The 15,105-nt window shown below is 38.4% G+C and overlaps 1 protein-coding gene across 1 annotated transcript in view; it reads left to right on the forward strand.

Annotated features, from left to right (window-relative positions):
- The window catches only part of Vrk2 (VRK serine/threonine kinase 2), a 104,551-nt gene that overhangs the window by 30,370 nt on the left and 59,076 nt on the right, over positions 1 to 15,105 (forward strand). Inside the window, exons 3-5 of the mRNA XM_005367732.3 lie at positions 12,514 to 12,563; positions 13,100 to 13,169; positions 14,533 to 14,620. Of these exons, the coding sequence (XP_005367789.1) occupies positions 12,514 to 12,563; positions 13,100 to 13,169; positions 14,533 to 14,620 (208 nt within the window). The remainder of the gene's footprint in view (positions 1 to 12,513; positions 12,564 to 13,099; positions 13,170 to 14,532; positions 14,621 to 15,105) is intronic.

The following is a 15,105-nucleotide window of genomic DNA, read 5'->3' on the forward strand; positions in this document are numbered from 1 at the left end:
GGAAGGCTTGGAGAGAGAGCTCATGTGGCTAGGGATAGGGAGGTGGGAAGGTTTGGAGAGAGAGCCACAAGGCTGGCTGCAGGGAAGTGGGAAGGGTTGGAGAGGAGTTGCAGGGAGGACATTATTACATAAAAAAATTTATTTTAAATTATAAAAAGGAATAGAAAATGGGAGTTATTTTCCAGATACAAATTTGGACAGTCTAAAAGTAATATTTTTATTCGTTCTTGAAGAAAGTGTGTGTAATATTTTGTGTTCTGACAAATAAAGCTTGCTTGCAATCAGAGGGCAGAGAGGTTTGGAGCACTGTAGATAGAGCACAGGAAGTGGTAGGTGGGGCTGAGACAGGATCCGCTGCCCCTCTGGACAGAGGAACAGAAGAGGTAGGAAGTCACTGGTGGCTGCTCCGCTGCTTCTCTGATCCTTTAGGTTTTTACTCTGATTTCTGACTCCTTGTTTTTGTCGATAAAGATTAATTAGATTTACATTCAGTTTGGATCTGTTTTGTTTGTTTGCCTGTACAGTATTGAATGCCAGTAGTATTTTCTACTATTTTGTCACTAGTTTTTCCCTATAATTCTGATAGTTGTTGATTTATATATTTTAAAACTACTATTATATACTTTCAAGGTATATTATCTTTATTACAGTTTATTTCATGATTGGATTATTTTCTTTTGTTTGTTTTTGTTTTGCTTTTTTGAGACAGGGTTTCTCTGTAGCTTTGTAGCCAATTCTGAACTAGCTCTTGTAGACCAGGCTGGCCTCAGACTCACAGAGAGCTGCCTGCCTCTGCCTCCTGAATGCTGGGATTAAAGGCGTGTGTCACCACTGCCCGGCTTCATGGGCTTCATGATTGTGTTGTTATCTAATAATTCTTCCCTCAGTTCCTTTGGCTTTGAAACTCCATATTCTAGCTTTCTTTGTTTTTTGAATTAATTTTGTTGTATTGGTTTATTTCTATTATCTGTTTAACTTAGCAATTTACCATAATCAAGCTTAAGTTTGTGTTTTATCAATAGTATAGATTCATCTGAGTTTTAATAGCATGGCATTTTCTTATTTTAGCTGATGAACTTAGTTTATTTAAACTCATGAAGATTCTTGACATTTTATCAATTAATATATATCATTATTTCATGTGTGTGTGTATTGGCCTTATGTTAAATGCTAACACAGTTTAGACCCAATATTTTTCCTCTTGAATAATTTCTCTTATGTTTTTGTGGGACGTGCTATAGATCTAATATTCACTGTTTCCCATTAAAGTTTGACAGAATACTTTAAAAATAGTTATCCGGGCAACTCATGGAGTACTCAGCTATCACAGTCATATTGTGATTACATTTTCCCCAACTAATTTGAAATTTTCCTTTCACTACTCTATTTCAGGCTCATCAGTTTTTCTACATGTGAAATCATTTTTGTTAATGCCAATTCAAGTTTTGTTAACACAATTCAATGGGAAATTTATTGTGCAAAACTGTCATCAATATGCAAGATCAATAGTTGAAAAAATGACTTGTAGTTTTCAGGTCATGCACAAGCAGTGACAGTTATGTTAAGCTGCTATGTGTTGGACAACATCTGTAAGGTGTCATTAGTTCCCAAGGCATCACATATCAGAGGTGTTAATGTTAATTTCTGCAATGTCTTTGGCTTTATTCTTTATGGCAATATTGCACTTAGATAAATAGTTGATGAATATCTGATTTTTTTTCCAGACAGTAAAAGCAGATACTATGGAAGGTTAATATCTAGAATAGGCTTGGCTTTTCATTAAAAGCAGATATTCCTTTCTCCAATTAGCTGGCTGATGATTCCATAAGGCGAATAGTAAGGGGGATAGTGCTTATGTATGTGAAACATTTATCTCCAGGGATGTTCTGGGCATTTGATTTTAGACTGTGGGGCTCTAATATCACTGGTCTTGGAAGTTCAGGAAGGCTGTGGTATAGCTATATTGTGATAGGTATGGAGATGCCTCAAATGTGTGTGAACCCATGATTATGTTAATATGAAGCAACATGAAAAAGGATTCAGATTACATAGTAGTGGGAACACACAGTGAAATCACCCAGGACTCAAACCTTCAACAGGCTGGATTCCCCCCCCCCCCAGTGGTTATAATAACAATTTCTTTATGAGAAATCCCCATTTTCTTCTGTACTCTTCAGTTTCTTACATTCTATTAAAGGCTTAAAAGATTTAATTGTTGTTGTGGTCATTTGCTTTTAGACAAGAGGCAAGAAAGAAAACTTACCTTGTAGGGTAAAAGGGCCAAGGAAAAAATACCCCTGCTCCTGATGTGACCCCAAGCCCAAGACTAATGCCAAGAAACAGAATCCCACCAATCTTTAAGCTTGCCCCAAAGTCAGGCCTGAAAAATCCCACCAATCTCAGGCCCAAGAAACTCTATGTAAACCATGTCTTTTGCTCAGTTCTCTGCTGTTTCTTGCCTAGCAAGAGACAGTCACTCTCCTGAGTTCTTCCCTCCCAATGAATCTTTTGTGTGAGATTTGTTATGCAGTGCGACTTTGTGTTATTCCCTGGCTCCTGACTGCCCGGATACCTTTCCATCTGAGCTGTAACACTTACATACCTGGCATAGGTATTGCTGCACAAGGACCAAGATTGGTACAGGAATGTTTCTTCCCAGCCTGAGGTATCATGTTAAACACATTTGTCATAAATAAGGAAGATGGGTTTTCTTACTGTTCGTCCATACCAGCAACATAACCATTCTCTGTGTGTATGCTCTTCATTTTATTTTTCCTCAAACCTATATAATCCTTTCCTCCAGTAGTTGGAACTGCATATGTGAAAATAAAATAACTCTATTATGCAGATGGAAAGATAATTTTAGTTGATATGTGTAGCTTATCTTTTTAAAATATGGACCCACAACCTAAGATCAATGCATATAGCATTGTTTATAAGTCCCTTGAGATATGCCAGTGGCTAGGCCTTGCCCTTGAGAATGTTTAACTGCTATGTTCCATCCACAGAACACTACACTCTAATTTCATCACATTTGGACCCAACCCTTCCCCTCTAGACACAGGCAGCCAAGCTCTGTCCTACACAGTAAAATGTCCAAGTTCAGGAGTCCTGCCATATATTCCCACTTCACTACCCACACTAATTCACACCCTTTCTTTTCTCTAGTTAAAATACAAACAGTCATATAAAGTAAAATTAATAATAATAATAATAATAATAAACCAGATATAAAAAAATACCACCACCAACAAAACAAATAGAAAGAAAGAGTCCAAAATTAACAAACCACAAGAAACACATGCAGGCAGGTGCTGGGACACAAACATTCACATACCCAGAAAAACTATACAAACAAAATTGGAGACCATAATATATAAGCAGATCTGTAAGGGTTAAAAAAAATGCCCAGCCAAAGCATTGTGACACAAACAAACAAACAAATAAGCAAAAACCAACCAAAACCCTCCAAAATTACCATTGAGTTTATTTTTTTTTTGTTGGGCATGAGCCTGCCCTTCAGTGTGTATTTTTATATCTTATGAATCCATTGTGGAAAACTAATTTTTCCTTTGAAAAGGTATTTTGAAGATGGATGCTAAAAAGAAATCCCACACTAGTTCAGAATTGAGTATAATAAAGGCTTATTTATTTAGGGGTAGACTCACAGATTACAGTCTTCTGCATGAAAGGGGAACAGCAACTGAATCCAGCAGCCATTAGAGAGAGAAAATACACACTTTATGTCGGCATTTATAGTAGAAGAGGCCACACCCAAGTGGGTGGGTAACTTAAAGGCTACTGCCTGTAGGATTTCCTATAGCACCTCCCCCTTTTGTTTAAATAAGAGAGTTCTAAGCCTAATACAAAATTGTATACAATAAGAACAAATATCAAGGATAAAAATTAGAATTACAACATGCATAAACAATATCAAGCCAAAAAAACCCATGTGATAAATGTTTCAATAATTCCCTATCCTAAGGAGTTTAAGTCTTGTATTATAAATAACTTCTCCAAGTCGTGAAAGTAACTATGATTGTGTAGTCTTCAACCCCATCAAAAACCTGAGAAGAGAAATAATATTACTTGAGTAAGCAGGAAGTGCAATCAAGCAACTTCAAAAATGTGCAACAAATGACAGAGACAACTAGCTACCTGGGCAATCACCCAAAGTCTCATTTGCAACATTGGAGTAACCAATTTTGACTAAGGTCTAGACAGACCATTTTCAGAGGTAAGCTCTTATCTGTTACCATTCTTTATTTACCAGATTTCTTTTTTAACAACAAATACAGGAGAATTCCAAGGGGTGGTTGATTCTTCAATATGGTAAACATTTAGTTGCTCTTGTACCAGCTGTCCTAAAGCCTGCAGCTTTTCTTCAGTTAGTGGCCATTGCTTAACCCATATTGATTTCTCAGTTAACCACTCAACTTAGGGTTGTTGGTACCTCTAAAGGTTTTCTAGTTGCTTTTTGTTCTTGAACAGCCTGAATGACTGGTGATGTTTGTGTACAGTACCCTATAATATTCATCTCAGAATTATGAGTTTCTGGAACTGCAGGAATGTTAATCTGGGGATTCCATTGCTGCAGCACGTCATGACACCATAAATTCACTATAATATTAGCCACATATGGCCTTAGCCTTCCTTTCTGTCCTTCTGGCCCTATGTATTCAACCCATCTTGTGCTTTGTTTCACTTGAGATGGGTCTAATTCCTAGGAATTGAACATCTGCCTCTTGAAGAGGCCAATTTGGATGCCAAGATTCTGGAGTAATGATACTTACGTCCACACCTGTGTCTAGTAAGCCTTCAATAAAAATGCCATTTATACACACTCTTAGGTTTGGTCTTTGATCATTTATAGAAGTCTGCCAGAATATACGTTTCTTCTTTCCTAATGGAATTTTTGATTCATCCTCCATGTTTATTCCATCATCTATAACAGTATGGTTTTTTACAGAAGGCTCTGGATTTTTTAATTTTCCTGGGGAGACATGTCCTCTATAGTGAGTGGCAATGACTAGACCACTTTTGACTTGGGGGCCTGCAAGAGGCCCCGTAAGGAGTTTCTTTATGGTATCGGGTTGACTTGTTTGTCTATTGTTGATCTGCATTCATTGGTCAATGTCAGCCTTTGCCACACCTTCTATGTAATCCATAAGGTTGATATCTTTTATTTTTGCCATTCCCAGAGGAGACATTATTTATAGGAATTCTTTGTCTGCAATCCCTTCTCAGATGTCTTATTCTACCAAAATTAAAACATTTACCATTTTGATGTCTCCTCATTATTTTGGAAATTGCTTCTCCTACACAAGATTCAGTATTATAGTCAAATGTCTCATTTGTTCATTGTATGCAGGATCCATTCATCCATCGGTGCTGATCTAACCTTTAAAGGCCCAAATATCTTTTTCATTCTAAGTTGGCATTTTCAAAAGCCAGAGATTCAATAAGTACTTATCTAGCATCTGGTCTGTTACTCGTATTTGTACAGCCTTAGTTAATCTTTGTAAAAAAGTCAGTAAAGGGTTCTATCTGGCCCTATTTAACCTGGTATGATTCAGTTTGTTTTCTTAGTTCTTGAATCCTATTCCAAACATTTAAGGCTGCTTTGTGGTACAGGGACAAGATTTGTTCATCATAAAGAGCATGAGCCAGTGGGTCAACATAAGTGCCCTCACCAAGAGTTTGATCTTGGGAGGTCTCAAATCCTTTTGATTTTCCCCTGTTGTCCTAATATTCCACACTAGTTGATGTCTGTTATCCAGGACTGATGAAACTAACTGAAACTAATTGTGTGGTGTTGCCTTTGTCTTTAGAAGCCCGTGTCTTTACAAGCTCCCTAACAAATGCAGAATGCAACTCATAAGATACTACTGCTTGCTTAATTTCTTTTAAAGCATTCATTCTTATAGGTATCCATCTACCTTCTTTGGATCCTTTTGGGCCTTTAGAACTTGATGCTTTGTCAGAGTAGATTACCGGGTGGAAGCTAATACCCTGGGTAAGTCATCTCTGACAGCTACTGGCCATGTTAAGTCCTGTTTTTTACCTTCTTTCCCTGTTCATCAACTCCAATAATTTCCTCAATCGTTTCAAATCTTTTTACTATTGTCTTATGTAAAGCCTGAATCTCCTGGCCTGTATATATTTCTAGTGATTTCATTGAGCCATCTAGCGTCTGGTCCTCATTTTGCACATGTGATTCCAAGGTCCGAGGTTTTTCCTTTAAAGATAACCTCTCTTCCTTGGACATTATTTAGAAAGCCTGCAGATTGCCTTCCTGGAGAGATACTTTATCTGCTAACCTATCATAACTTTTTAACAAATTTTGATTGTCAAATTCAACACTATGATTTTTTTCAGATAATTTCTCAGTACTCTTTGATATTGATTCAAACTTTTTTCTGTGAAATTAATGTTACTTTTTCCAATAGTATTAATTATTTCAGGAAACTTTTGATTTTCTATGGTATTAATCCTGTCAGCTAGCTGGTCATTATTAGTCTGTAAAGACTGCAGCATTTCTAAAAGCGCCTCATTCTTGGCTCTGTTATCAAATGATTTTCTTAAGGATATAATATGAAGAAAAAAATTGAGTCCCTATATCCAATAAATGGACGTATCATAATAACCATATATGCCTTGCAGAATATAATCCATAGTAGTAGTAAAAGGGTTACTAAAATTCTCAATGATAATGTTGTCTGCCATTATATAACTTTCAAGTTAATTGATTTATTAGTTAATAAAATATTTACCTGTGTTATGAGGTCTGGTAAATTGTTTTAGGTATAATAATCTTTATTGTCCAGCAGGTGTCTTTGTTCTAGACTCATGAACAGTGGTCCAAGTGGTGACATCACAAACAGCCCTTGGGCCTCTTTGGTTTTCCACCTTGGTACTGGTTAAATACTGACAAATATGCTTTGATTGACAAATTAAAAATAACTAAATCAATTCCATACATTTAGCAAGGAGCCCAGACCTCGGGAGCAGGGAGCACAAACCAGAAGCTGTGCAACTCACAGTGTGGCAGGGAACGTGGCAGTGGGGTAGGTAATGTGCTCTAGCTTGGGAAATTTCCAAGTCACGGTGTGCAATTAGCTCCATTGTGGAGGGGTTTTACAAAAAACCACTTAGTAGGTGAAAGCAAGCCAAGCAGGTAGGGGTGGGAGATTGTCTGGGCTGTTTAGGCCTTTTAAGGCGGTCCACCCGGTAGGTGTGGAATTCAGATCCACGTGGGTGCCAGATGAAGATGGATGCTAAAAATAAATCCCATACTAGCTCAGAATTGAGTATAATAAAGGGTTATTTATTTTGGGGTAGACTCAGAGATAATAGTTCTCTGCTGAACGGAGAACAGCTACTGAATCCTACAGCTGGATGAGAAAGTGACTGCACACTTTAAATTGGCATTTATAGTATAAGAGACCACATCCAAGAGGGTGGGTAACTTAAAGGCTACTGGCTGTAGGAATTCCTACAGCAGTGTTTGGTTATCAATTGGAAATAGGTTCTAGGTTAGGGATGAGACTTGGTTGTTTACTTCCTGTCTCGGTACTGGCTTAGACTATTTGGCTTAGACCTATAAAGACCCTGTGTATGCTGCCAATCTCTGTGAATTCATATGCACCGGTCTTCATGTGTGTAAAAGGCCTTGTTTCCTTGGTGTCTTTTAACCCCCTTGGCTTTTTCAGTCTGTCCCCCTTCTCTTCTGCAGATTTGAGCTCCAAGGCGAGGGATTTGATGGAAACATTCTTTTAAGACTGAGTGTTCTAGGTGTCCAGTCTCTGTATTAGTTCCCAGCTCCTTTTAGGAAGCTTCTTTGATGTTGGCTGATTAAGATACTGATCTGCCAGAGTCCAGCTCTGAATGAGGGCAGGGCCTGAAGATGGGTGGATGCAAGGGCAGCGACAGGAAGAATCAGACTCAGGACACTTCTTAGCTTTGTTTGAGGAGAGATGGACCGAGAGAAAGCATATCTCTGGTGGAGACACAGGTCCCAGCAGAGTATATAAGGAGTTGGCGAGGGAAGGGAATGAGCCAGACCATGGTGGTCTGGAGAATCTTGCATACTGTCTATCTGGCAGCCAGAGTGCTTCTTTAGTTATACAGAATTTAGTAAGTAGAGATACATTTTTGTATTCCAAAACACAGATCACGTCATTTTTGTTTTTGGACATGTGTTTCACTTCCTTTTGCTCCTTTTTTAGTCATCATTGATAAACTATGACAGGACAGAGTTACCATTTTCACTGATAAACAGTTATCTTTGAGAACCAGTTTTACTTCTCAGCCCCATAAGCCAGTTTTTAAAAATCTAGAGGCATATAACAAGCTGTTCTCAGGCTAGTTGCTTTTGAGGCTACAAGGACATTAGACCAAAACAATCACCAAGCCCTCCCAGGCTTACTGCCATGTCCCAGGTAATTTATTAGTAACTCTTAATGGTCGGAGTGCCCAAGAAATATCCTCAGGCCAAAGGTGCTGCAGTTGTTATTCAAATTCTGGCATAATACAATGTTTACATTTTATATCTTTATAGAATTTGCCTATATGTCTAATCCTGGCATTCTGTTGTTCCTTGGTCATATGATACCAAGGTGGCTCTGCATGTGCTAACTTTCTAAGAAAGGGGGGTCCTGATGTTGCATACTTTGATCATCTTCCACTTCATTCTTTGTTCATCAATGTAAGTTTCTGTATAGGGCAGAGGTAACTTCAGCTAATCTAACTTTGCTGCTGTATATGCCATATATTCCTGAGTGTATAGTAGGAAGACGCTTGCAATCTGATCTGTGGCCAACTCTTCTAGTCTGCTGAATTTTGTTGACCTTTTTCAGTGTACTTTGTTTTGAATGTCTTGTTCCTGGATAAATATAGGGACAGATGTTACTTGAACGTCTCATAGCCTCATAAAGAGACTTCTGGCTTCTTTATGTGTGTCACAATCTCCAAGGCATAGGGAAGACCTCCAAGTAGCTAAGGATATCTCCCTAATGTTGGGGAATAGTATGATCAGGACTGTCTCAGGGAAGTTTAGAAATAGCATTCCTGGGAAGGCATAAATAAGTCATAAGAATTTTTCCATCAATTCAATATCCGCAAATTGTATACATATTAAAAGTCTCCCAAATGTGCAGCATGTGGAGATGAAAAGCAAAGGTGGCATGGAGGCCATCATGTGGCTCAGCTTTGCTGGATCTTTGTCAAACAGCTCTGCTAGCTTTATGACTTCTGTCTTTACTATCAGACATGGCTATGCCACTGGTCTATGACTATAGAAGGATGTTGTTAGGAGACATTGCTGTGTTAGTTTAGCTGAATAGTAGTGTTTGGTTTTCTCATAGGTCCATGGTCTATCTAATCTCTTTAATTCCAATCAGATAGTGAGATGTTGCATTAGCACATCTTGCAGGCATGCCCCCATTGTAGATCTCAGGGTATGTAACCAAGATGGCATTCACATTTCTCCTCTGTTAGTGTGAAGAGTAGTAAACACTAGTCAGTTAGAGTGAAGGCTCTTAGTAGACACTTGCCGGACTTCTCCACGTTCAGTGAGTTATGTAGCTGTTGTCTTCAGCAATTACAGCCTTACCGTTAGTTTGTAGACAGCAACAAATAGCCTTGACTATAGTCTTGATTTTTTGGGTTTCCATTGGGGCTCCTCTGGCCAACAACTCATTTAGATATAACCCATTCTGGGCTTATATCTATTCTGGAGGTTTTATTTGGTAGTGAGAAATATCTAGTTATGGCTTTGCCTTCCCCATTATTTGATAATGACAATTTATCTTTCTTTCATGTGTGTATATATTTTAAGAATCTTATAGGTTTACATATAGTCCCTGTGTTTTTGCAGCCCTTCCCCATATCCCCTCACTTAAGCTCCCCTTTACATCCCCTTTCCATTTGATCTTCCAGTCCCACTCTCCCCACTTCCATTCAATTCATAATAATCTATGTTTTTTCTCATTCCTAGGGAGACTCTCCCTTTCCCCCAGTCCCTTATTCTATGCCTAACTCTGTGGTTGTATACATTGTAGCAAGCTTATATATAGTTTAACAGCTAATACCTACATAGAAGTGAATACATATTATAATTTTCCATTTTGCTCTGGGTTACCTCACTCAGGATGATTTTTTTCAGGTTCCATCCATTTACTTACCTGTGAATTTCATTTTTTTTTTTGTTTTTTAATCTCAGTGCATTGTGCAAATGTAGTACATTTTCTTTTTCCATTCACTTATTGATTGATGGACATCTAAACTGTTTCCAGTTTCTAACTATTGTGAATAGAACAACAGTGAACATAGTTGAGCAGGTGTCTCTGTAGTAAATTATAGAGCCCTGTGGATATATACCAAAGAGTTGGGTAGCTGGACCTAGAAGTGACATATTCCCAGCTTCTTGAGGAACCATCACACTGCACACTGATTTCCATAGAGGCTGTACAAGTTTGCACTCCCACCACCAATGGATGAGTGTTTCCCCTTACTCCACACACTCACCGGCATAGCTGTATTTGTATTGTTTTCCTTGGCTGTTCTTACTATGACAGAGTTTGGTTTTCTGTCAGATTGTTTCCCCTAAGAACTCTGCCTTGCCATAAATGCTGATGCCTTTATCTTAAGTAACCTGGACAAGTGCTTTAGTACTGTATAATCCTGATTTACTTACATGCTTGTCTAAATCGCTGGGATGTGCCACAGCCCCTCCTAGCTCCTTAAGATCAGTTCTCACCATGAGGTTCATTGAAGTCCCTGAAACCCCATACTACTTGCCTAGTCTCTACTGGATGGGCCTCTTTCTTAAGTCTCCCGTGAATATTGTTGTACTAGCTCAGTGAAGGAAGCAGCAAACACTGTCTCTCACATGTCCAGTTCCCTCAGGAATACTTGTCTTCCTCCTGTGTTTTCCAGTTAGTGATGCTCATGGGAACTTCAGCTGGTGAGAAGCAGAGGCCCATGACTCATAGGAGCCAGTCCATCAGGGACTGATTGTGCATGTTTATGCAGCCTTGCTTTCAAGAAAGGGTGGGAAATTTCATACTTTTTTTTTCTTTTCCCATGTCACTCAGACCGACCTCATCCACTATATGTTCAATAACTGCATGAGTCAGGCTTGGGCGTGGGCTCCTTCATTTCCTAATTCTCTCTTTTTCATTCATATAGATCAGGCGAAGAGTACCTGTGAGGGTTATAATTTCCTCCACTGGGCGGTGGTTCAGGCCCCCATGTGAATGCAGACTCATGGGTTTTCCTTTCCTCTGTGTATAGATTGGACTAGAAGAATATTTTCTATCACTTTGAGATCTCCCTCTTTTTTCTAACGGACTCATTATCCCTCGGAGCCCAAGTTTTGATCCCAAGAAGGGGATCTGACACTTACACTCACCCTCACCCCCTCACCTCTGCCTCTCTCCTACCACATTAAAGCACCCACATTTTTTTTTTCTTACTTGGACCAGTTTTTTCTGAGCAGACAGGTCGCTTCAGTTATTTTAGTGCTCACCACAGAGAGACCATACAACTAACAGTGTATCTGGCTTAAAATCCCTCCTGTACATGCTGGCCTCAAAACATTATTCTACATTTTCAGGTCGATTGGTGGTTGGTTTGGGGGCAAGGAGGCATGCCACCCCATACCAGGTTAGGGAAGACAACCTTGATGTTCCTTTCAAGCACTCCCATTCCTCAGATTGGTCAAGCTTGCTTGCTTGTCTTACAAAATGTAGCAGGGAACATGCAACTGTCACTACAGGGAGAAGCCACATCGTTCCATTCAACATGGGTAAAGGCAGCCATATCAGGACTGCCCCTTCTGGCATCCCACCCACAGACAGATCAGCATTAGTTGCCTATATTATTTTCCATTGCAATTGTTTCTCTCTAGCATCTCTCTGGTTTTGTTGGGTTGTGTTCATACACCATGCCACTTCCTGAGGAGGCCCCAGATATGATGCCAGTGACAGACCTAAGGAAAGATTCTACACAAAGCTAGTTTAGCAAACTTATTGGTGTTATTTACAGGAGCATGGATGAGGGACTCCTTACAGGAGCATGGGTCATTTGGGCAGCTGGATCAATGAAAAGCCCACCATGGCATACATGTGAGAACTATATCCTTGGAACACCCTGAACATGCTTAATCTCATCTGTTTTAGCTTTCTTACCTTCCCCTGCACTTGGATCATGTGATTAACACTTTGTTCATTTCTTATATCTGAATGCCTGACTGTAGAATATGATAAGTAGTATGTTCAGTGTCAGACAGACATGAGTTTCAGACCTCAGTCAGTTTTTCTTAGTGAGACACTTATTCCATTCCCCCAGCTTCGGCAGCAGTTTGTATAAAGTAGAGATGGCGCCACAGTTGTAAGAGGCTTTGGGGTTAATCTAGTTCATGGACATATATCTAAGATCTCTCTGTGATTTGGTAGATATGCACTGTTTTGGAATAACTATTATTTTCCACTTGTCTCTTTTTTTCTGCAGCTTTCCCCACAAATAAACCAAACAAAGATGCAAGACATGTAATAAAAGTGGTAAGTTTTGTTCTTACATTTATAGTCCTGTATTTCTGACTTTTCCCCCATTCTGCCTTATTTTCATAAAAGTACAGTCTTTCCTTCACTCTTTTAGGTAGAAAGAGTGGTTTAGGATTCCACTTCTGTTCATGTCCCGTGGGCATAGTACAATGAATAACATGTAGTTCAGTTAGTGAAGGAGTCATGTGTGAGGGGACCCTATGGTACAGTCCAAGGTGCCTGAAGACATGTTGGCATACAGCCAGTGCTTATTTATGTGCACAGTTCTCATTGCTTTCAGGAAGATCTTTGCAGAAGACTTCCTTCATGTGTAAGAATATATTGGGATAGCTACAATATGTAGTCTAAAATGAGACTTTTCAAGTTTATTTAGTGTTTTTTTTTAAAGGAGAAATCTGGTGCTTATTTGATGAAGAAGAATTCTATAACTATTACATATTTTGCATGTGGATGCTTATATATTCATAGTTGAAATATAATTTATTTTTGGGATAAGTCTTCCTATTAAACTTAATTATTATTTTTTTTCATAGGAATATCAAGAGAATGGGCCATTATTTTCAGAACTTAAATTTTATCAGAGAGCTGCAAAAAGAGAATATAGTAAGTACAAATACCTAAGCAGCCATGCTGTGTATGGACTTACTAAAGTGAGGCTTAATATTTTGGTATTTTTCTGGCCTTCTGGAAAATTCTTTTCCATATGAAATTTATTGTAAAGTGATATACTGGACTGTTATAACATATAAAAGCAAGACAGATGGTATACACATCTTGATATGGCACACATAATGGGTTATATATTTTAAGTCAAAGTTTTTCTGCTACTTTACATAACATGCTGACTTGTGGAATTATCAAGAATTCTCTAAGCATAAAAGAGTGTAGAAAGAAATTATTTCTTTTATAAAAAACATAGATAAAAAGTACATAGTAACAAAACTAAAGTCGGGAGAGCACAACACACACAAGGAAGGGTTGAAAGGTGCATTAACGTATGTGAAAATGATTACATGTTGCGATATTTACGAAACCAGTAAAAAGGTGAATGTTGAGAAGTTATTTGGAGCTAGATATCATAAATAAGAACGACCAGTTGGAGATCTGAATGTGAAATGAGTACAGGCAGAGATGAAGGACAGTGGAGAGGCTTCTAAGAGCTAAGGGAGACACCGCGGGAGTTGGTAGGAGTCATAATGACTAGAATGGGCAGGGTCCTCTCTATCTTGTTCAGGAGAAAGAATGATGGATCTGGCTTGAATAATTAACTTTGGTTCCTTAATAAAGCTTCTAAACACTGTGACTAGTCTCCACCAACTGCTTCAACGGTGTCAGAGTGACAAATAGAATCCATTAAATTTGATTGTTTTATCAGGAAAGCTGTCTTAAGCATGAAACACATATGGGAGAGAAGTGAAAACAGTGATTAAACTACCTGATTGTTTAACTGGATTAAACAATTCAATTATGATCTTTTTTTTTTGGTAAACAAAATTTATTCAAAACAGTTGTTTTACAGAATAAATAACTTTTAATTTCAGAGTCAGGTACTTCTTCTGCTCAATTTGTATTTTTTAGACTAACATGGTTGTAGGCTTTGAAATGAAGGCAGTAATAAGAATAAGTGCCCTCCTTTGTAGTCAACATGTGTTACATGTAGAAACTTAGCTAGCATATAATGAAATGATTTGTTTTCATGAATAGAAATATTTATGAGTGATAACAATCTACTTTGTAAGACTATGTCTTTTATGGTACTATTAATTTTGTTTCAAACATGTTTTTTTTTGTGTTAATTGTACTGGAAACAAAAAGTTTGAAACCATGAGATAGATATATCTATTTTTATTTTGTTTTTACTTTCTTAGGTCTAATTACTATTTTGGTTAGGTAATTAAGTCTTAGCATCTATACAAAGGTAAAAATACCTTCCTAAATCATGTTTTTTGTTAACTTTTCTTCGCAGTTCAAAAGTGGACAGCACAGAGGAAACTTGATTATTTAGGAGTTCCTCTATTTTATGGATTTGGTCTGACCGATTTTAAAGGAAGAAGGTAAAAGCAAATTATAATCATATCAGATTCATATGATCACTTTTTATTATCAATAAACCTTTCCTTAGTGATCTAGCTGATGCAACTCAAAATATATCTTGGTTCCTAGGCATCAGGAAGCCTCTGGTGGCTCATCGGCTTGGTTCTAGGTTCTGGTCTCTCTGGAGAATGTAGCCAGGTGTCCGCCAGGCTGCAGTCATCTTAGGTCCTACCAGGGAAGGATTAGCTTTCAGTGGTCATTCCTATGACTGTTGACAACCCTAAGGTGTCTCTGCAAGGAGCTGTGTGTTATAAGGAAGCACAGGCGCTTTCCCCAGGGAGGGTGGAAGAGGAGAGGCCAGACACCACACACACACACACACACACACACACACACGTAGTGGAATAGAGACGGAAAGAGACAGAGATAGACACACACACACACACACACACAGAATATGAATCTAAATGCACAGTGAAGTGTGTCCAAGCCTGAGGTCACAGTT

The sequence above is a fragment of the Microtus ochrogaster genome, unplaced genomic scaffold (assembly GCF_000317375.1).
Source record: "Microtus ochrogaster isolate Prairie Vole_2 unplaced genomic scaffold, MicOch1.0 UNK22, whole genome shotgun sequence".
Taxonomy (NCBI): Eukaryota; Metazoa; Chordata; class Mammalia; order Rodentia; family Cricetidae; genus Microtus; species Microtus ochrogaster.